The sequence below is a fragment of the Mustela erminea genome, chromosome 5 (assembly GCF_009829155.1).
Source record: "Mustela erminea isolate mMusErm1 chromosome 5, mMusErm1.Pri, whole genome shotgun sequence".
Lineage (NCBI taxonomy): Eukaryota > Metazoa > Chordata > Mammalia > Carnivora > Mustelidae > Mustela > Mustela erminea.
The window spans coordinates 139,040,712-139,063,164 of NC_045618.1; the positions used below are offsets into that span (position 1 = coordinate 139,040,712).

The 22,453-nt window shown below is 40.7% G+C and overlaps 1 protein-coding gene across 6 annotated transcripts; it reads left to right on the plus strand.

Moving 5' to 3' along the window:
- Nucleotides 1–34: 34 nt before the first annotated feature.
- GSKIP (GSK3B interacting protein) lies at nucleotides 35–22,172 on the plus strand. 6 transcript variants are annotated; one of them, XM_032345201.1, is made up of 5 exons: nucleotides 35–119; nucleotides 10,836–10,896; nucleotides 12,021–12,173; nucleotides 16,902–17,160; nucleotides 20,463–22,172. In XM_032345201.1, the coding sequence occupies exons 4-5, from the start codon at nucleotides 16,903–16,905 to the stop codon at nucleotides 20,616–20,618; spliced, it is 414 nt and encodes a 137-aa protein (XP_032201092.1). In that variant the 5' UTR covers nucleotides 35–119; nucleotides 10,836–10,896; nucleotides 12,021–12,173; nucleotide 16,902; the 3' UTR covers nucleotides 20,619–22,172. The 6 variants fall into 6 exon arrangements, with proteins under 6 accessions (XP_032201092.1, XP_032201094.1, XP_032201095.1 ...); XM_032345202.1 differs by lacking the exon at nucleotides 35–119 and adding an exon at nucleotides 241–469; XM_032345203.1 differs by lacking the exon at nucleotides 12,021–12,173.
- The last annotated feature ends 281 nt before the right edge of the window (nucleotides 22,173–22,453 follow it).

Consider the following 22,453-nt stretch of genomic DNA (forward strand, 5'->3'; position numbering starts at 1 on the left):
AGGGAGCGGTTCCGGCTCCGAGGGGGCGGGGCGGCGCGAGGGCGGGAGGCGGGACGGCGCCGCGAGTCGGCTCCAGACGCTTCGGGAGGGAGGAAGAGGAGGTCGCCGGGCGCTCGGAGGTGAGCGGTCGCCGGGGAGGCAGCGGGCGGGTGGCCGCCGAGAGGGGCTCGGGCGAGGCCCGGGGGTCCTGCGAGCGGGACGCGGCGGGCGGGACCGTGGGGGTCGACGGCGGAAGGGGCCCGGTGCCCGGGTTGACAGGGGTCTGGGGGCGCGCCTGGCCTGGGCCGTCCGGTTACCTGGGACCCCGACCCCGGAAACGGGCGCTCGGAGCGCCACGGGCCCCGGGCGAGGGGCTGCAGCGTCTCTCGGTCCTTCGCGCCGCCGCGCGCCCGCTCCCCCTAGTCTCCCCCGCCCCGGGTATTGACCGGTGCCCATTGTCAGCAAGTTACTCGTCCCCCGCGTCTTTCAGGTATTGTTTCCAAGCTTCATCTCCGTCCTGTTTGCCTAGCGGCTTGCAGTTGGCAGAGCGCTTTCTTCGTGCCGGGTGCGCTGCACCGGGCCCCGGGAAACTTGAGTTGCGGAGGCATCCGTGGGCAGGACCGCTTTCCCTGCTCAATGCCGGAGGCTCGGGACCCCGCGGAAACCTGCGCGAAGTACTTGTGCTGCTCTGGGAATCTGCGCCACCGGATTCCTGCCTTTTAGAGGGCAGCTCCTGCAGAGGCCGAGCCGCCCTTTAACTTGGTCAGCCCCGAAAGGCCTGCGCGCTTGTGTTTGGTGTCCTGGAGGCCAGATGCCCGGGGTTAGAATCCCGACGAGCCGAGCTGGAGTAGGGGGCGAACCTAAGCAGTGCACCGGGGCGGAAGGTTTAATTAGGGATGGGGAGTTAAGACGACGGGTTTCAGGAGATTTTATTGCTTCGAGGGTAACTTCCACCAGCACAGCCCGGAAATGTTGACAGATGGCGAAAGCTCCGGTTCCCCTATTCCACAGCCACTTTCGCATTTGAGACCCAGCGTGCTCTCTGGTGTGTGTAGTTGCTTTGATCGTGGGTCCCCTCGTTCTTCGTGTGTCCTAAGCATTCTCGGGTCACTTCAGTTCCCTTGCTCTTGGTTCATTCAGAAATGTTTGTTAGGGGCCCATTCAGTGAAGGTGAGACCACAGTTTGTGATGTGGAAAAGGTAGAAAAGAAGTCCCGGAGTTTATGTTCTACGGTGAAAGGGCCATTATTTTATTCAGTAAATATTTATTTGTTGCCTGCTATGGTGCCAGAGAGTGTTCTCGGTGCTGGGGATAGAGCAATGAACAGATGAGGATCCTGGCCTCATGGAGCTTCTATTTTATTGAAGGGAAGAGAAGCAAACAATAATTAAATATATTGTGGACCCTGCGCTGGTAAGTGCTATAGGAAAAAAAGAAAAGCGATATAAAGATAATGGAGAGGGAAGAGATTGCCACTTGTATACAGAGGGGTTAGCAGAAGACCTCTCTTACTTAATAAGGGGATATTTTAGGAGAGTCTTGGAGAACACTGGGGAGCAAGGGGTGTTGTTTTCCATGGTGGGGGAAAGCAAGGGCAAGGCCCTGTGGCAAGGGCTTGCTTGGTGAGTTCAGGGAGCACCAGGGGGGGCATGAAATAAAAAGAAGGAGGAGCTGTGGGGGCTTGGGTGGAGGCAGGTCCTAAAGGGACCTATAAGGACTTTGGCCTTTAACTCTGGGTAGGTGAAGGGGTTCGGGGAAGAAGGGACACAGTCTGGCCTTGGCTTCTATGGGATCATGTTAACTGCGGTGTGGAGGTGGGAGGACCTAAGGAGAAAAGGTCGGAGCAGTTAGAAATTATTGCGGGAATCCAGGCAGCCGAAGGCAGTACCTTAGACTAGAGTAGTCGGAGTCAAGGTAGTAAGAAGCAGTTAGATTCTAGATATATTTTGAAGATGGTAAGTAAGACATGTTTATGAATAATAATTACATTTGCCATAAAAGGAGTATAACAAAGTGATGAAAAGGTGGAATCTCATTTGGCAGGTTGTTGGAGTAGGCCTTGTGAGGTTTGAACCAGACTTTTGACAAACGGATACAATTGACTTCTTCTTTCAAGTCCAAATGTTAAGTAATTTCCTTTGGAATAGAGGATTGCATTCAGCCTGTCCATGGAATGGCTGAAATTTCAAATATCAGGAAAGGAAAATAAAAATCAGAAGATTTTTTAATAAACATGCTCCCTTTGAGTGTTACCGGTGTTGCCTTGTATGTTTTATGCTCTCTAGGAGAAAGCATAATTGTTAGGCTTAGAACCTAGCATTATTATACTTTTAGCTCAAATAGGGTATGAACTCAGCCTAAATCACAGTGCTATTTTTGTTTTAGCAGAGTACCTTCACAAAATGTTAACACCTAGTGTTAAGTGAGGAAGGTGAAGAAACATTGTCAACCAAACACTCAGCTGCCAGCTTTTTAAGAATTCTGTAAAAGGCTTTGAAGTGACAGGTTAGAGGCTACAGACCAGATGCGCATCCTTCAGAGAAATCCATGTTAACTTGTGAAACAAAAGTGGATGACATGCTGTTGGCCTTTTGATACTTGCACTTGAGGTAACAGGAATATGATGTTAGGGCTCCCACATTGCATGGTTCTGGAAGCAGTACAAGAGGGCAGCAGCCACAGGACTTTACGTGATATAAAAAGCACCAGACTCAGAGTTAAATGGCTTGAGTTTCAGAGTCAGCTCTTCTTTAACCATCTTTTTAATATATAACAATAAACAGATATTTCTTGAGCTTAGCACCATGCTAAGCACGTTCCATATGTACTTGTGGTATCCCATTAGGTGATTCTGTGGTTGGCTTCATTTTAGAAAGGAATGTGTGACCAAAGAGACTCAAGTATCTTGCCCCAAGGCCCAGAGTGGGTCACAGAGCTGATTCTTGGCGGTGTTTGAAACCCTTTAACCACTGCACCTACAGGCTGGCCACTTCTTGTTCTTATTGAGAGGATTTTCCAGACTGTGATACAGGATACAAATAAAAAGTCATCCGGGGGGCACCTGGGTGGCTCAGTGGGTTAAGCCACTGCCTTCGGCTCAGGTCATGATCTCAAGGTCCTGGGATCGAGTCCCGCATCGGGCTCTCTGCTTGGCAGGGGGCCTGCTTCCCTTCCTCTCTCTCTGCCTGCCTCTCTGCCTACTTGTGATCTCTCTCTGTCAAATAAATAAATAAAATCTTTAAAAAAAAAAAAAAAGTCATCCGGATTAAGATACTGCATTCTAGCCCTCTGCTGACTGTTTGAATGTCACCTGTAAAGTCAGATTCTCATAGTGAAAATTGGAAATCTGTATACTGCTCTTGAAATCATTTTATTTTGCCTCTATTCTATTTTTTAAGATTTTATGTATTTGAGAGAGAGAGAGAAAAAGCACGAGTGTGGGGGGAGGGGTGCAGAGGGAGAAGGAGAAGCAGACTCCCCACCAAGCAGGGAACCTTATACAGGGCTCCATCCCAGGACCAGATTGTGACCTAAGCCAAAGGCAGATTCTTAATAGACTGAGGCACCCAGTTGCCCCTGTTTCTATTCTTTTGTCATGCATATATATAAGCGTTGTCTTCGAGAACAAATCCACAGTATTTTTTCAGCTCTTTCGATGCAGTAAATTTGTGATGAAACACAACAAAGTCTATTAAATCAAGTAGAGAATGAAGAACTCCGTGATAAATACCTTGGTAATCAGTTCATCAATCTTCCAAAACACTAACAGCACAAAAATCATACCCACAGGTGAAGTAAGAGTTGGTTCCTGAGGTGTCTGGTTGGCTCACTCTGTTAAGCATCTGCCTTTGGCCCCGGTGTTGATCTGCAGTCCTGGGGTGGAGTCCTACATGGGGCTCACTGATTGGTGAGGAGTCTGCTTCTCCCTCTCCTTCTGCCTCTTTCCCCGGCTTGTGTTCCCGATCTCTCTCTCTCTCTCAAGTAAATAAATAAATAAAATCTTTAAAAAAAAAAAAAAAAAAGGGCTGGTTCCTAAATAATTGATGTATGATGGTACCACAGCGTTCTGGAAATGTTCTATGAGGTGATGCAGTCTGCCAGAATAACTAATAGCACCCAGAAGATATTCCAGTTTTGTTAAGGTGCTGGCAATGGCATATTCCTCAGATCCTGGTAGGGGGCCAATTTAGAGTCAAAATGGAAAGCAAAGAGGTTTTCTATTTTATATCTCTTTAAATATTGATTTGTCTTATTTTACGTGTAATGTATTTATATTAAAAATATCGTACCCAATCCTCTGTGTAACCTAGAGGATTACATGGAAACAAAAAACTTAAAACCTGGAGGGTTTTTTTTAAGCATTCAGTTTTTTTCTTAGAATCTCATTTACAGTTTCTGGTTTTGAGGGAAGGGTTGTTCACAGAGGTGCAGTATTGCTGCTTATCTACACTTTACAAGCCTTCTCAGATTAATACTGTCTTTATGCTTCTTCACTATTAGCACCCTCCGTAATTGATTTGTTATTACTTGGTCATGTATATGTGTCTTTGTCATTGTTGGAAGTAGGGTGCAGAGTAATTTTATGTATAAGTGTATAAATTGAAAAAAATACACCATTTTTATTTGAATTACAAATACTGCATATTTGTAATACATGATAATTCTGATTTTAAGTTTTAAAATTTTGATATAGCCTAGGTGGCTCAGTCAGTTAAGCATCTGTCTTCGGCTTAGGTCATGATCTCAGGGTCCTGGGGTGGAGCCCTGTATCAGGCTCCCTACTCGTTGGGGAGCCTGCTTCTCCTCTCTCTTTGCCTCTTCCCCACACCCCCAGCTCATTCTCTCTTGTTCTGTCTCTCTCAAATAAAGTCTTTTTTTTTATTTTTTAATAAATAAATAAAATTAGTTTCAAAATACAGAATTTCATAATTACATAATTTCAGAAGAGCTACTGAAAACAGATTAAATATATGTTAACAGAAAATAAAGATTAAACTAGCTTTAGCTTTGGCCAATTTCTAAATGTTGCTAATTATAATTAATCAACTTGATTCATCTTTACTTTCAGAACTCTTGTTTGAGAAGCAGATAAATTCAGACCTCTCATTCCACTTGAAACTGAAGCTGCTTTAACTATCTCAATAGCTTGGCTTCTTTAAGAAGAATGTTCTCTTTCTATACCTTGTACTTTCCAGTATATCACATTTTCTTTTTTTTTTTTTAAGATATTATTTATTTATCGACAGAGATCACAAGTAGGCAGAGAGGCAGGCAGAGAGAGAGGAAAGGAAACAGACTCCCTGCTGAGCAGAGAGCCAGATGCGGGGCTTGACCCCAGGACCCTGGGATCGATCATGACCTGAGCCAAAGGCAGAGGCTTTAACCCACTGAGCCGCCTAAGTGCCCCGAGAATATCACATTTTCAAAAGACTCTTCTTAATAAAAAATTTTAAAAAAAAAAAGACTCTTCTTGTTTTATTGCAAACATAGTACATTTTCTTTTTGCCATAGAAGAGTTAGAAAATTAAAGAAAAAAAAAAGTTAGAATATAAACAATTAAGAGGGAATAAAAGACTTAGTAATCAATATCTTGATAACCAGTTTCATGAATCCTCCAAAAACACTGACTACAGCCCCTAAATCATACCAAGAGTTGGAGTAAGAGCTATTAATAATTACCTTAACTTTTTACAAAAAAAATTATACTAACTGAAGTGGGAAGAAGTATAGAGACTTAGATCTAACTCAGTATTAACCTGCTACCCTTCTACTAGCTTCCACCTCTGCTTATTAACGTCATACCCCCAGACCCAATGCCTGGAATTTTAAGCTTTTTGAGTTAATTTCTTAGGGAAGAGCAGTACTTCTTTTACTTTTTACTCAAATATTTTTATCAGAGGCAAGGGAAACCGTAGCAGTGTAGAGGCATAACCTGAAGAGGGCATGCCTTAACACCTCCATTTGCTTTAAAATTATGGCCATTTTGCATCATACTTCAGACTGTTGTTACTATAACAGTGATGTGTATTTGGGGGGAATGTCTGCAGTGTTAATCCTAGATTTTGTATGCCCCTTGTTACAAGGCCAAGTATTGCAGATTAAGAAGCAGAGAGTTCAAGTATTTTCTTCGGTTTATTCATTCAGAAAATATTCAGTGAAGGGGCACCTGGCTGGCTCAGTTGGTAGAGCATGTGACTTTTAATCTCGGGGTGGTAAGTTCAAGCCCCACATTGGGTATAAATTATAAATAAATAAACTTAAAAATACATGTATTCAGTGAAGACCTGCCTTATGTGTGACCCTGTGCTGGTAATGTATCACAGGCCCTGATTTGCAATGAAGTATGAAAACCTACAGCAGTACTAATGCAAAGGAAGAAGGATATCATGATTAACTCTTTCTCAAGATCCGGTACAGAATCCTGAAATAAATGTTTCTGAGCTGAATTTTGAAGACTAAAAGTCTGAAAGTACAGCTGAACTTTGAACAACGCAGGCACCAACTCCCATGCAGTTGAAAATCCAAGTATAACTTTTTTTTTCAGGTATAACTTTTGACTCCCCAAACCCTTTTAACTAATAGCCTGCCTTTGATTGGAAGCTTTATCATTTACATGAACAGCCAATTAACACAGATTTTGTATATTACGTGCATTGTACAATATATTCTTTTTTTTTAAGATTTTATTTATTTATTTGACAGAGAGAGATCACAAGTAGGCACAGAGGCAGGCAGAGAGAGAGAGAGGAGGAAGCAGGCTCCCCGCTGAGCAGAGAGCCTGATACGGGACTTGATCCCAGGACCCTGAGATCATGACCTGAGCCAAAGGCAGCGGCTTAACCCACTGAGCCACCCAGGCGCCCTGTACAATATATTCTTAACAAAAGAAGATGTTACTAAGAAAATTGTAAGGAAGAGGGTGCCAGGGTGGCACAGTCGGTTAAGCCTTCGACTCTTGGTTTTGGCTCACGTGGTGATCTCAGGGTGATGAGATTGGGCCCTGTATAGGCCTCTTCTCAGGACAGGGTCTACCCAAGACTCTCCCTTTGCCTCTCCTCCCAACCCTGTGTGAACTCTTTCTAAAATAAAAGAATCCTTTTTAAAAAAAAATTATGAGAAAATACATTTATAGTACAATACTGTATTTATTGAAAAAATTTGCATATAAGTGGAACTATGCTATTCAAATCCATTTTGTTCAAGAGTCACCTGTAATATCAAAGTACAATTTTTTAACTTAGAAACATGGGTCTTATACAAACATAGTAAGCATATGTCAAAAATGTGTTTTAACTCTATGGGATGAATAAGTCGTGAGAATAAAAGGCACACCTAAGGAATACAGTTAGTGATATTGTAATAGCGATGTAAAAAGACAGATGGTAGCTACACTTGTGAACATGGCATAATGTATGAACTTGTCAAATCACTAAGTTGTACACCTGAAACTAATTTAACATTATATGTCACTATACTCAGAATTTTTAAAAATATGTTTAGCCCATTACTGGAGGAACTAGTAAGGTGGTAAAGCTGATCCAGAGTAATAGGGGAGAGGAGTAGTACCTTGGCTGCCTTGGTCAGTGGAGTATGCAACTCTTGATCTAAGGGTGGTGAGTTTAAAAGTAATATGGGAGAGCCCAAATATCACTGAAAGAAAAACTGATGAAATAAGATTGCAAAGTTAGCTCAAAACTGGTCACTGTGATGTGCACTCCTGGCAAAAACTGAGGGACAGGGCCCAGATTTACCCTTTCACCTAAAACAATAAGAAAGTGGGCAAAAATACATGGGGAGAAAAAGCCTTTAAGACTTTGAGCATCGGACTGAAGGACACTGATCGCTGAGAGACAAGATACAAATGAGGTAAGCCCGTTGCCCGAGCTTACTCCCCGGAGAAAATTTGCAGGCATGGCACTGGGAGAAGAAACCCAGGTAGAGTGCAGTAACCCCCCTGAGTTGAATATATGGAGCTAGTAGTTCAGGAAGCCCAAGTCAGCTAAGACAGAGCACTAGAAATTAGAGAGCTTCACAGAAAGCAAGAGCTATAGAAAGATAGAGAAGATCCTTCTACAGCCTGCAGCCAAATACTGATCAACACATAGGTGTGAGGAAACTACCCAAAAAAATTAGAGGAATTTTCAGAGCTCAAACAGGGATGTTCCTGTTCCTGTCACCAAAAATAGAAAACGCTGATAATCCATAGGACATCAGAATAATCAGAATGGTCAGGGCACCTGGGTGGCCCAGTGGGTTAAGCCTCTGCCTTCAGTTCAGGTCATGATCCTAGGGTCCTGGGATCGAGCCCTGCATCAGGCGCTCTGCTCAGCAGGGGGCCTGCTCCCCTCCTCTCTCTCTGCCTACTTGTCATTTCTGTCTGTCAAATAAATAAAATCTTTAAAAAAAAAAAAAAAAAGAATAATCAGAATGGTCTTTGACTCCGTAGTGGGTCAAAATTAACCAGAAACTAAATGTAGCTTTGATACTACCTTAACAAGTCTAAAAGCAAGACCCAAAAAGATCAAGCTATTTCCAGATAGCTATATCCCAGAAGAATGCTCAGTGATACTTAGATACTTAGAGGAATATTAAAATAGCCATGACTGTACCTGGTTAAAAAAAAAAACAAAACACACACACACACACACACACACACCTTGTCTGGCATCCGACCAAAAATCAACAGGCATACAAAGCAGCAGTATACCTTCCACAGTAACAAAAACCTGTAAATTGTAAAGAAACCATGAAATTAGTAGACAAGGACATTAAAACATCATTTCCCGTGTTGAAAAATCTTGAGAAAAGACTGAGCAAATTAAGTAGAGATGTGGAAAATGTGTTTTTTAAAAAGAAGAGATGACACTGTAGATTAGTAAATTTGAAGACATAGCACTAGAAGCTATTCAAAGTGAAACACAAAGAGAAGGGAGACTAAAAACATGAAATGTAAAGAAGGACAGGGTGCCTGGGTGGCTCAGCTATTAAGCATCTGCCTTGGGCTCAGGTCCTGATCCCAGGGCCCTGGGATCGAGCCCTGCATTGGGCTTCCTGCTCCATAGGAAGCCTGCTTCTCCCTCTCCTACTCCCCCTGCTTGTGTTCCCTCTCTCACTCTCTCTCTCTCTCTCTCAAATAAATGAAGTCTTAAAAAAAAAGGAGTAGGACAACTTCATTTAGACTAATATTCATGAAATTTGAGTCCCCAAAGAGAGGAGGGATAGATCAATATTTGAAGAAACAATGGCAAAAAATTTTCCAATTTTGTTAAAAATTATAAAAACCCAAAGATGTAAGAGACTCCATGAACCCCAAGCAAAAGAAATCAGGAAAACTACATCCAGAGGAACAAAGATAAGAATGACATCAGATTTCTAATGGGAAATAAAGTAAGCAAAATAGTATTAGAGAGACAACTTTAAAATCTTGAAGGGAGAGGGGGGAACTGTCAACCCAGGACTCTATACCCAGCAAAAATATCTTTCAGAACTGAAGGTGAAAGGAAGACTTCTTTAGATATTCACAGGCTGAAAGAATTCATTAACAGCAGACCTGTACTATAGGAAATGTTAAAGGAAGTACATCAGGCAGAGGAATATGATACCAATCATATATGCAAATGTAAATAAACACAGGCACCAGAAATAGTAATTATATGGTTAAATATAAAATACTTTTTCTTAAATATTTCTTTTTTAAAGATTTTATTTTTCAGAGAGAGTAAACACAAGTAGGGGGCACAGCAGGCAGAGAGAGAGGCAGGCTCCCTGCTGAGGAAGGAACCCAATGAGGTACTCAGTCTCTGGACCCTGGGATCATAACGTGAATAAAAGGCAGTCGCTTACCCAACTAAGCCACTAGGCATCCCCAAATACTTCTTTCATATTACCTAAATCACTGAAAGATTGTTTAAAACAAAAGTTGTTACAAAGTTTTTAACATGTAGAAGTAAAATATGACAAAAATAGCAAAAAGGCTATATAGTATACTCTTGTAAGGTTCTTATGCTGTACATAAGGGCTATAATACCAATTAAGGTTGAAGGTAAACTGTGATAAAGATGTATAGTACGAACTAAAGTAACCAATAAAAACATGCAACAAAAAGTTCATAAGCCACCAAAGGGTATAAAATAGAACTCTAAGAAGTGGTCAGTCCAAAAGTAGGCAGAAAAATAAGGAAAAGGGAAGAGAATACAGATGGCACAAGTAGAAAACAGCAAAATTGATAGTAACCACATCAATAATTATAGTAGTCATATTAAGTATAAGTGGTCTAAACACTATGATTAAAAGGTAGAGAATAGTAACCACATCAATAATTATAGTAGTCATATTAAATATAAGTGGTCTAAACACTACATTAAAAAGTAGAGATTGCCAGATTGGATAAAAAAAGGCAGGACCAAACTATATGCTGCCTAAAGGAAACCCACTTTAGATATGAAGATTGTTGCTGTTAACCATTTACAAAGAAGTTGAAAGAGGCTATTCTATCCAAAGCAAATTCTCCTGTCTGAGTTAGCAGTACACTTCAGACTGGGCCATCTGTATCCTTCCTCTCCTAACATTGTCCTTGCATTCGACTAGTTAGGCTAGTCTACTTAGAATTCCTGCCACACCCCATGCAGACTCTTCCTTAAAATGCTCTGTTCCCTATGGAGAATTCTTCACAACTCTTGAGTCCTTTTTGCTTTATCCATAACTTCACCTGTGCTCATTCAAAACCAGTTTTGACTGACCTGGTCCATGAGTCAAAGTGAAGCCCCATCATAATTGACAATTACGTCATAGATCACAGAATGTCAGAGCTCTAGCGAACAGTAAAGAATTTACTGTCTATTCCCCTTATTTTATAGGTGAGAAAACCATGAGTCCAGTGAGGTTACATGGCCAGCCCAGGTTCATACAAGTTCAGTGGTAAGTTTGTAGTAGGACCAAGACATATCATTGCTTTCTCTAACTACCTGCCACTCACAATTAAGTACATTTCTTGGGTTTTAATTATGATGCCTGTGCATAATGTTAATATTTACATACGTATTTCTTGTGCTTGCCTTATTTCCCAAATTAAGCTATAATACCAGTAGACATCTTTTTTTTTTTTTTAAGATTTCTTTATTTCAGAGAGAGAGTACAAGGGAGAGGGAGAGAGCAACTCATGCATATTCCCCATTGAATGCAGAACCCAGTGCACTGCTCAATCTCAGGACCCCGAGATCATGACCTGAGCCGAAATCAAGAGTCAGATATTCAACAAACTGAGTCACCCAGGTGCCCCCCCCCCAGTAGACACCTTTATTTAGTATCCTAATGCTTAGAGAAATGCTGGATATATAGGTGCACAGTGGGATATATTTGATAATTATGATATATGATAATAAAGTTAGAGTCTAAGTTGACAAGATCACAAAACATAAGAAGTAATTCATTACTTTTTACCATTTAAAACAAGATGGTTAATTCCCCTCCATAGAGTATCTAAGATTCAAAATGTTTTTTATAGGGGTGCCTGGATGGCTCAGTTGGTTGTGCTTCCTGCCTTTGGCTCAGGTCATGATCTTGGGGTCCTGGAATCGAGAGCCACATCAGGCTCCCTGCTCAGCGGGGGGCCTGCTTCGCCCTCTGCCCTTCCCCACCTCTCTCCTCTCCTCTCCTTCTCCCTGTCTCAAGTAAATGAAATCTTCCAAAAGAAATTTTTCTTCTAACATGTATTTCCAAATCTTGCTATTCCTATATAAATTTAGTATCTTTATATCTACTGGATTTTTTTTTCAACTGTAATAAAAACTCATTTCCTTATCATAGTATCCACAGGTATCCACAAACATGTATACCCATGCTGTCTGATACAGGAGCCATTACCTATTTAAACTTAGATGAATGAAAAATTAAATGAAATTTGAGTTTCAGTTCCTCAGTCACTCTAACCAGGAGCTGGTAGCTACTGTCTTGGATAGCACTAATAAATAATGTTTCCATCATTGCACGAAGTTCTGTTGGTCTAGAATTTGTTACATAATGATAAATTGTTTTTCCTGCAGAAAGGGAAACCAAGGATTTTTACCAGATTCATACTGATGAGAGAGCCATCTGGTAACCAGACTCTAATGTGTCAAGAGTAATTCTGGTAGTGTCCCTTCACCGAGATGGGCGCCCATTTCCTCAGCCTCTCTGGTCCAGGCCTCCACAGTCAGGTATACAAGATAATACATTGAGAAATAAAAGAAAATAAGTTTATAGTTCATATTTTATCTTCTGTTTAAATTCATATTTATGTGTTTTTAATATTTTAATTGTAGACTATGTATGTGAATAAATATATCATGAGGTACCTGCTCACAGTATCTTTAGTTACTGGGATGCATTATCAGAAATGTAGAAACGATTTCTTTAGTGTCCCATTGATAAAGCCACTCCGTTGCTCTGTGGTCTACTGCCGTAGCTCTAGCACTGTCCCCACCGGCTGCCTTTGTGTTTGGTGGTGCCTTCATGGCTCTGTGTTCAGTCTCCTCAAGAGAGGATCTCAGTGTACAGGACCTCGAGATCATGGGGTCACTTTAGGACCTTGGACGGGTGTATCCTAGATTGCCCAGGTCGGCCCAATGCAAGCACAAGGGTCCTTGTAAAAGGGGGTGTCCATGTCAAGAGTCAGAATAAAAAAAAAAAAAAAAGGTGTTCCCACAGAACCAGAGAGTGTAGTGATGTGCTTTGAAGGTGGGGAGGTAAGGGACCATGAGCCAAGGATTGAATTACGGTTACAGCCGGCTTCTAGAAGCTAGCAAAGGCAAAGAAACAGGTTCTCCTCTGAAGGCTCCAGAAGTAATGCAGCCTGCTCCTGCCTGGATTCTCGATTTTTTTTTTTTTTTTTTAACTCCAGAATGATAAGGAAATGAATTCATGTTGTTTTAAGCCACTGGGCTCATGGTCATTTGTTACAGCAGCAGTAGAAAACTAAGATTTACGTACTAATACTCACATTCCGCAACACTTTGATTAAGCACGTTCAGCACGACAGGCACAAAAATATCAGAGCTCCATTTTTCAGATCTCTTATAAAGCTGTTGAAGAGCTAGATCAGTCACTACTTTTCATTTGGGGTAGAGGCTTCTGAATCAATTAGGATGCTTTCAGTTGCCAGTAAAAGAATGGGGATTTGTTGGATTTAGTAACTGAAAAATGTGAAAGTTAGGCAGCCATCGGGAGTCTGGCTCCGTTTCCCTGTGAAACTCTTGGCTCTGTTCTTTCCCACCATCAGGATCATCCTTGGACTAGTTTCCCCATCTCAGGATGGCTTCCAGGAACAACTGGGGCTCTATGTTCAAACTTATGTGGCCTGGGGGGACTGGGAAGAATTCATGGGTTGAGGACGACAGTCTTGAGCCAGGACCGGGGTCAATCTCACTCAAGTTATTCCGTTATTTTACTTAGTAAGGAACGAGGGCATTATGACTCCCTAAGAAAATCTGGGTGCTATTAGGAAAGCAAAAGGGTATTGATAATAATCAAGAGCCTGTTATAATGGATAAAAGATAAATTATAGATCTTGAAGTAATAACGAGTGAAAAATATTATTAATTTGCGTAGTGCTTTAATACTGAAATACATCCTTTTCCTGTGTATGTATCATCGCCAGAAGCTCTGAATGTCTTTTTTCAATGTATCATGTAAAGACTTTGTTTTTTATTTTTTTGAGAAAGAGCAAGTGAACAAGGCATGGGTGGCCACAGGGGACGGGGGAGGAGAAGCCCAAACAGCCTCCATGCCCCGCACAGAGCCCGATACAGGGCTGGATCTCACAACCCTGAGGTCAGGACCTGGGCCAGAATCAAGAGACAGACGCTCAACTGATTGCACCACCCAGGTGCCCCAAGACATTTTAGAAAAAATCTAAAAGTTTGCAGTTAGGAAAGTTGTCTCTTTTTTGCCTGTTGGTGCTAATTATTACATAGCAACAGCTTGATGACCTACTTTCCTGACCTGTGAGGGTTTCTTCCGTTCTGATGTCGGATTCCTCGTCTTTCTCCATCATTAAGGTCCTAATTGCAGTGAATTAGACTTCTACCTTAAAAGCTTGTCAACAAACTTTCTCATATAAATATCTTTTTTATGTAATGATTATTATTTCTGATATCCATAATTGAGGTTCTTTTTTTTCTTTTTTAAGATTTTACTTATTTATTTGACAGAGAGAGATCACAAGTAGATGGAGAGGCAGGCAGAGAGAGAGAGAGAGGGAAGCAGGCTCCCTGCTGAGCAGAGAGCCCTATGCGGGACTCGATCCCAGGACCCTGAGATCATGACCTGAGCTGAAGGCAGTGGCCTAACCCACTGAGCCACCCAGGGATCCCATAATTGAGGTTCTTGATCACTTAAGGAAAACAAAGATGTTCACTATTCATGCTGTTAAGAGACTTATAAATGGACAGTTCCATTTCAAAATCTTCAAAACTGACTCTAAAAAAATTTAAATGGGCTCTTTTTTTATACATAAAATCATGTATAATATTAAGGTACATAATGATGATTTTTAGAGTAAGGTAGAAATTTTTAGAAAAACAGGTGTTTTCACTTTCATATATATAAGTCAGTATGAGGTTCCAGTTATCTGACAGATGCTCCAGCCATAATTGACTTGCCAGTAGTGAATGACTCATTCTTTTAAGTAGCATGGAAGACAAGGTAAAGGAGCCTTAAAACATATCCTTAGTTGGAATAGGATTGGAGGACATTTGCTATGCAGTTTTTTGAAATGGCTTGATATAGTTTATCATTGAACTGCCTTGAGCAAATAGTTTGTCTTTAATGATGGCAAATGATGTGCAGCTACAGGAACTCTAACTCCTTAAGATTTTTGTGAATAATTCTAGAGCAGCGTCTACACAGTAGAATTCTCTAAATTCTAAAAATACACAGCAAAATCTCCCAGAGATTTTGATTCACTTCTCTGAGGTGGGGTCAGTGGCCAAGGTAAAAATCACTAATGTAGAGGATTTTTAATTTTACAAATAGAGCACAAGTCAGTAACTGTAGAAAAAGAGATGGAATTTTTAATTTAATTTAATTAATTTAATTTAAGAGAAATTATATAAATGCTCATACCAAGTTGAAGAGTCCTACTACATTCAGGATAATGGATGCTTAATCCAGTTCAAAGAAAAGAAATCTTTTTTTTTTTTTTTAAGATTTTATTTATTTATTTGTCAGAGAGAGAGAGCACAGGCAGACAGAATGGAAGGCAGAGGCAGAGGGAGAAGCAGGCTCCCTGCGGAGCAAGGGACCCGATGTGAGACTCGATCCCAGGACGCTGGGATCATGACCTGAGCCAAAGGCAGCTGCTTAACCAACTGAGCCACCCAGGCGTCCCCAAAGAAAAGGAATCTTAATTTTGAAAGCCTGCAGCTAAAAAGAAACCGTATTTTCTTCTGAAAAAGCCTCCATTCCAGTGCAATTTGACATTCATTAACTTTTCTCATTCATACGTTTTGAATTTTAACAGTATTCACTGCTACCCCAGTTACAGAAGAGAAGTTAGAACTCCATAGCAACCTGGCAGGAATGTTGGATTGAGTTAGCCTGAAAAATAATGTTTTTCAAATTATAATATTTGGATCAGTTCAGAGAAGTGGTAAAAACATGAGTTAGTCATTCAATAAATGGTGTTAGGCCATCCATTTCAAAATTAAATCTACACAAACTAAATTCCAGGTGGATCAGAAAGTTAACTGTACAGGGAATAAGAACTCAGAAGATAAGAGGTTTTTAAAATGTAATCAATCACGGGTTGCCTGGGTGGCTCAGTGGGTTAAAGCCTCTGCCTTCAGCTCAGGTCATGATCCCAGAGTCCTGGGATCAAGCCCCACATCAGGCTCTCTGCTTCACAGGGAGCCTGCTTCCTCCTCTCTCTCTCTGCATGCCTCTCTGCCTACTTGTGATCTCTCTCTGTCAAATAAATAAATAAAAATCTTTTTAATAAATAAAAATAAAATGTAATCAATCATAGAGTGGGGAAGGCCTTCGTAAGCAAAACCTCAAATCCAGAAGTCATAAAAGGAGCTACTGAGAAGTCATGTACTATAGGTAAAGGTTTGAATTCTGATTTAATGATCTGAGTTCAATTCTGCTTCTGTTTTTTACAGTTCTATGATCTTGGACCTACGAATACCCTATAAATATCAAAAAGATGTTTAATCAAAGAAATCCATGTTAAGACAGTGAGGCATCATTCTTTACCTCTCAAATTGGCAAAGATTAACAAGGATTGTAAAGAGGGTAATGACAAAGTGTAGTCGCTCATATTTCTATTCATGGAGGATAAATCAGTACAGCCTTTTTTTGAAGGTGAATCAGCAGTATCTGTTGAAAGTTAAAATGAGCATACACTTTGACTCAGCAATTCCAATTTTAAATATTTATCCTAGAAAAAACAATTACACGTTAAAAAGAAGTATGAGGATGTCTGGGTGGCTCTGTCAGTTAAGCATCTGCTTTCAGCTCAGTCATGATCCTAGGGTCCTAGAATCAAGTCCCACGTCGGGCTCTCTGCCCAGCAGGGAGTCTCCTCTCCCTCTCCCTCTGCCTGCAGCTCCCCCTGCTTGTGCTCTCTGTCAGATCAGTAAAATCCTTTTTAAAAAATGAAGTATGTACTAAGATTTTTACTGAGGCATTGTTGATAATAGCCGAAAACTAATATTCTGAATTAGTATCACTGTGGGAATTAACCTTTGGGGGAAGAGTGGAAAATACAGATCTTTTTTTGAAAATCTGTACACATCTGTGAAAAACAACTGAAATGGTTGAAACAGTATTTTTTGTAAAAGTTGCTAGCAAGTTAATGTTTTCTATTAAGGCATAGCTCCTTTTAATCAATAATGTTTGGAATGTCTCTTTATAAGCATGTTTTATATCCATCCACTCCTTTACAGAATGGAAACAGACTGTAATCCCATGGAGCTGAGCAGTATGTCCGGGTTTGAAGAAGATGCAGATCTTAATGGTTTTGAAGAAACTGATATGAAAGACATGAAGCTAGAAGCCGAAGCAGTTGTGAATGACGTCCTCTTTGCTGTTAACAACATGTTTGTCTCAAAAAACCTGCGCTGTGCCGATGATGTGGCCTATATCAATGTGGAAACAAGAGAGAGGAACAGATACTGCCTGGAGCTCACTGAAGCAGGGCTAAGGGTAAGTTGCTTTTCTTTTTAGAAGGAAAAAAAAAATTGTTTTATTGCTCTCTCTGCCACTTTAGGGGGTGGGGGACAGGAAGCATGTTGACTGAGAGCGCAGTTAACTGAGAACGCAACACTCAGCAGCTCCAAAATTTTTTTTAAGATTTATTTATTTATTTTTAGAGAGAAAGAGCAGGGGTTGGGGTGCAGAAACTGAGCACAGAGCCCGACACAGGGCTCAATCTCAAAACCCTGAGATCACGACCTGAGCCAAAACCAAGAGGCAGACACTCATCTGACTGCACCATCCAGGCACCCCAGCCCCAAGATTTTTATAAGGAGAACTTTTTTCCCTAGGAATTCTTATTAATTCTAACATCTTTTAGTCAACATAGGGAAATTATATCTTTTGAAAAAGAAAAAACTCGATTTGCAGTGTTATTTTGTTTTGATCATCACCCCCCAAATGAATTTCTTGTTTATAGCTAAATATGTCTCCTAAAATTAGGTATTCTGTGTGCTGGGTGAGTTTTGCAATAATTGTGTGGAGAGGATCTTTTCCCATCTCTTATAAAATGTGTCTCCTACTAAGACAGCACCCCGGACTGCACTGTTCTCTAGCTGTTGGTCAGAACGAAGTCACAGCAGAATTCTCCGCCTCCACATTTGCAAGAGTGTCTTTTCCTACAAGTGAGCTTTTCTAAGCAGAGTCACCTCTCTGTGCCCTTTGAACCAGAATCCTCACTTGGGAATAGTAGAAAGCCCTACCCAAGAGCCGCTTATCATTTAAAACAACAAAACTCACTAATCTCAGTGTTGTAGGCTTGAGCCCCGCTTTGGGTGTAGTGATTGCTTGAAAATAAAATCTTTGGGATGCCGGTGGCTCAGTCCGTTAAGCTGCTGCCTTCAGCTCAGGTCAAGATTCCAAGGGTCCTGGTCAGGTCCCATGTCAGGGTCCTTGCTCAGCGGGGAGCCTGCTTCACCCTCTGCCTCTGCCTGCCACTCGGCCTGCTTGTGCTCGCTCGCTCGCTCTCTCACACACACAAAGTGTTAGAAGAAAATAAAATCTTTAAAAAATATTAAATAAGACGACAAGACTCGCTGTTAGGAAAATTTTTGATCTCAACAAAGGAATAGATGTTAGAAATCCCAAAACTTAGTTTTGACTTTAATACTTACCAGTCTTGATCAAAGGTCTCTGACGTTTCTGTTTTCTATACCTAGGAGTAGGCCCACGACGTTGTGCCATATCATAAGGGAAGGGGCAAGGCCTAAGCAAGTAAGAATGTCATACAATATTAAACAATGCACAGACATCTTTTTATTTCACTAGATTCACTTTGCTTAAAATTACACGAACCATGTGTCCTGTGTATTCATTGACAGGCAGTCACCGCCACTGAGGTAGCTTGCAAGGCGGAGGCAAGCCCCTTCAGTATTTTCAGTCCCCTTGTAACTGCCACATCCGTAGTCCTTAGCTTTGGGAGTAGTACCTGGATGAACTAATCTTTGTGCTCTCCTTCCTAAATCCCTAAACTTGTGCTAAAAACATGTATTCTGTAGAAGTAGATCTTAAGCAGAAATAGGCAAATCAAAAGTAGAGATAAATGACCCTGCATATATTAATTCAGTCTTGCATTGGTTAATTCTGAGATGATTGTGAGAAAGCAGGGTTCCGATCAGAGTCAGAAGCCTAACATGGGAATTGGAGTGATTTGGGGTAAGTCATTCAAACTCTTGAGTCCCTGCTTCTTTATCTCTAGCCTAAAGATTGTGGGGGAAGACGGGAGAAAGAAAGAAAACTGAAAAGGATTTGGGGAAAGCTTATATGAATAGTTTGCAGAAACATCTAGATCCCTTAAAAACCTGGCCTGTAGGTATCCAGTATTTGTTTGTGCAGTCTTATTCAGTTAACTTTTATTGAACAACTATCCTGGGTCAGGAATTGGAAATCGAACCATGATCCCTGTCCAGGAGGAGACTGCAGACTAGCAGGGAAAAGAGGGGCAGATAGAATTGGAATGCGCAAAGAAAGTGTGGCCGCACAGCGTGATTCTGAAGAGGAGGGTCATGGTCCTGATTCATCTACCTCTGCTTGTCATTTAAAACAAAACAACAGGGGCACCTGGGTGGCTCAGTGGGATAAGCCTCTGCTTTCAGCTCAGGTCATGATCTCGGGGTCCTGGGATCGAGCCCTGCATTGGGCTCTCTGCTCAGCAGGGACCCTGCTTCCCCCCCTCTCTCTCTGCCTGCCTCTCTGCCTACTTGTGATCTCTGTTGTCTGTGAAATGAATGAATGAATGAATATTTATATAAGAAAATAAGTTAAAACAAAACAACACCATTTCTTTTTTTTTTTTTTTAAGATTTTATTTTTAATCATTTGACACAGAGAGAGAGAGATCACAAGTAGGCAGAGGGAGGCAGAGAGAGGGGGAAGCAGGCTCACTGCTGAGCAGAGAGCCCAATGCGGGGCTCGATCCCAGGATCCCGAGATGAGCCAAAGGCAGAGGCCTAACCCACTGAGCCACCCAGGTGCCCCAAAACAACACCATTTCTAACCAACTTGCATCTTCTTAGATAGGTGGCTTGGTTGGATGTCATTAAAAAATGAGAGTTTACATAGGGAGTGCACTAGCTTCAGTCAAATCAACAAAAAACTAAACTGATATTGCCCTAATGCTGTGCAGGTGAACCAGGAGAGATCTTGTTGGGGACAAAAGCTTTCACTGTGTATAAAGAAAACACACACACACACACACACACACACACACACACACACACAAACAGCAGCATGCCCTTTACTCTCAGAGTTGAGCATTTCTTTCCTTGTCAGTTAAGTGTTTTGTTAGTAATGTAAAATTAGTAATGTAACTAATTGTAAAGCAGGATTGAAACTATAAACTGTTTTTAGAACTGTTTATGAAAGAGTTCAAATAATGAAAAAAATACGGACTGATAATATATTTTCTGTTCTGGTGCCTTGTTACAATGGATCCTCAATAGGTATGGGATTAAACAGAAGCATGCCTCAGTCTATGAAAAAGAAATACTGGTTTTTGTGGCTTTTTACATTCCTTCTGACATTCCTTTTTGGTAAGGAGTAGGTAAACTGAACCTTTTACATGTTGAGGAAAAAATGACAAGGCATTTTGCTGGTGGTGTTCTGTATGTTTCCGATTGCTTAGAAATGTGCATAGTTTAACTGTTGATTGAGAAACCGTGTCATTAAGGAATGGCTCCAGTAAACCGGAGGTTTTTGCTTTCTGTACCAAGTTAAATCTAGTTGTTTGACTCACTGTTGCATTTATCTTGTAGGTGGTAGGTTATGCTTTTGACCAAGTGGATGATCACTTACACACTCCTTATCATGAAACGGTCTACTCGCTGCTGGATACGCTCAGCCCTGCCTACCGGGAAGCATTTGGAAACGCACTCCTTCAAAGACTGGAAGCTTTGAAGAGGGATGGATAGTGGTGACTACGCTTTTTCCTTCTAGAGGGGGCTGCTGCTGGTACAAAATGTTGACATAAAGCTTGAAATACTCGCATATGGTCATAGTAGAAAATGCAGCTTTGGTTTTATGTCCGTTTCTCGCTTCAAGTTTAGGCTTCTGACTCAGAACATTACTGATGATTGAATTGTCTGTCTTAGTTTTGGATTCATGAAGGGAATCCCAAGGTCATTGCTGTGACACTGTCATGAAGACACTCAGATTTCTTCATATAGTATCTGCATTTCAGAAACCTAATCAGTATTTTATTCTGCTATTACAGGACTTTGAGGCTGCCAGCACTCTCTCTTACATAGGAAATTCTAGATTTGCACAGTAATATACAGGAATTAAAATGACCTAACTTCAAACTTGGATTCAGCTTGCTAAATCAGGGGTTTACTACTAGCTTGGACTGACTTTGTAGTAATTATTTTGCTACTAGCCTTATTGGAAACAAATTATCGACTAGTTTCCCCTGCACAAATTTTGAAATTCACTGCTACACTTAATCTATTTATATTACTAATATGGACTGATAAAGATGAATTAATTCTATATATTACTTAGCTAGTATTAAATGGAAAACAGGTACTGACATAATAGTTCTGTATTCCTCGTTTGCAACAGCCAGCCAACTAAGAGGACAAACCGTTAGCAAATGAATGTAATAATTACTTGTTTCCAAGATATTTAAGCACATAAGCAAATATAGAAACAGGCTCCATTTTTCCTAATGAAAAGCATCTTCAGTGTGTGTGTGTGATTTAAGAGGAAGACGATTCTGATTTCCTAGAAAACAATATTTTGGCCTGTGTTGATTCTTATTATGAATGTTTGTTTACATAATGTACAGTATATATTCAGAAAGTATTTTTGCTTCAATGTTTCCTTTCTATGATGTGCTTTGGTATTCCCATAGCGACCCTCCTTCCCCAACAGATGCACAGTGTTCTGTCTCGATGCTCACTCTGCAATGTAATATGCATGCATTGTATGGGTTTGAAACCAAAGGATGAATGAAGCATTCAGAGACTTAATATTTGAAAAAGGGAGACTCTGTTTTTATATTTTATTACAGGTACTAATATTTATAACAATGAATTGTACCATGCTGCTACATGTTTTCAAGTACATATTGAATACTGAAGATTGGGGAGTCGATTTTTTAGTAGTAATCTAAAGCAGCAACTGTAGAAATGTTGAAGTAAAATTCAGCATCGAGACACACCTTCATAATTTGTCATTTGCAGACATTTTTTTAATCATTATTAAGTAACAGTTACTTCTAGGCTCTGAAGATCATGTAGACCAGATTGAGGTTGGGTTTGGGTCAGTATTCGCCATCGGAGTTCATCGGGATGGTTTAACTATGTTCGGTAAATGCATGTCCATTCACAGCTTTATTTTCAGATGCTAACTGTTTGGGCAGTGAAGTCAACCTGCAGGTCAGATTTTCTCACGCTTAATCTCAGGCGAAATAAATGTAAAGGATATTTGTAAAATTTGAATAAAATTCTGTTGACTCATTTCGAGTTAAGTATGAAGAAAAGTGATTGTATGTTCAAAAATTGACATTGTTCATTCTGTGATAAATGACTGGTTCCAGGAGTTTCCACGTCCATTTTTTAATTCCGTGCAGTTACATTTTGCTGTGAAGTGATCTGCTCTTTCTACCATTACAAAAGAGGAGCAGGGAGAGAAGACATTAATAAAATTGTACAGACACTAAAACTTCCATTTCATCTACCTTGTTTAAAGAATTTAATCAGATAAATTAAGCCTTGGTTTCAGCTCCAAAAGAAAAGGGGAAAAA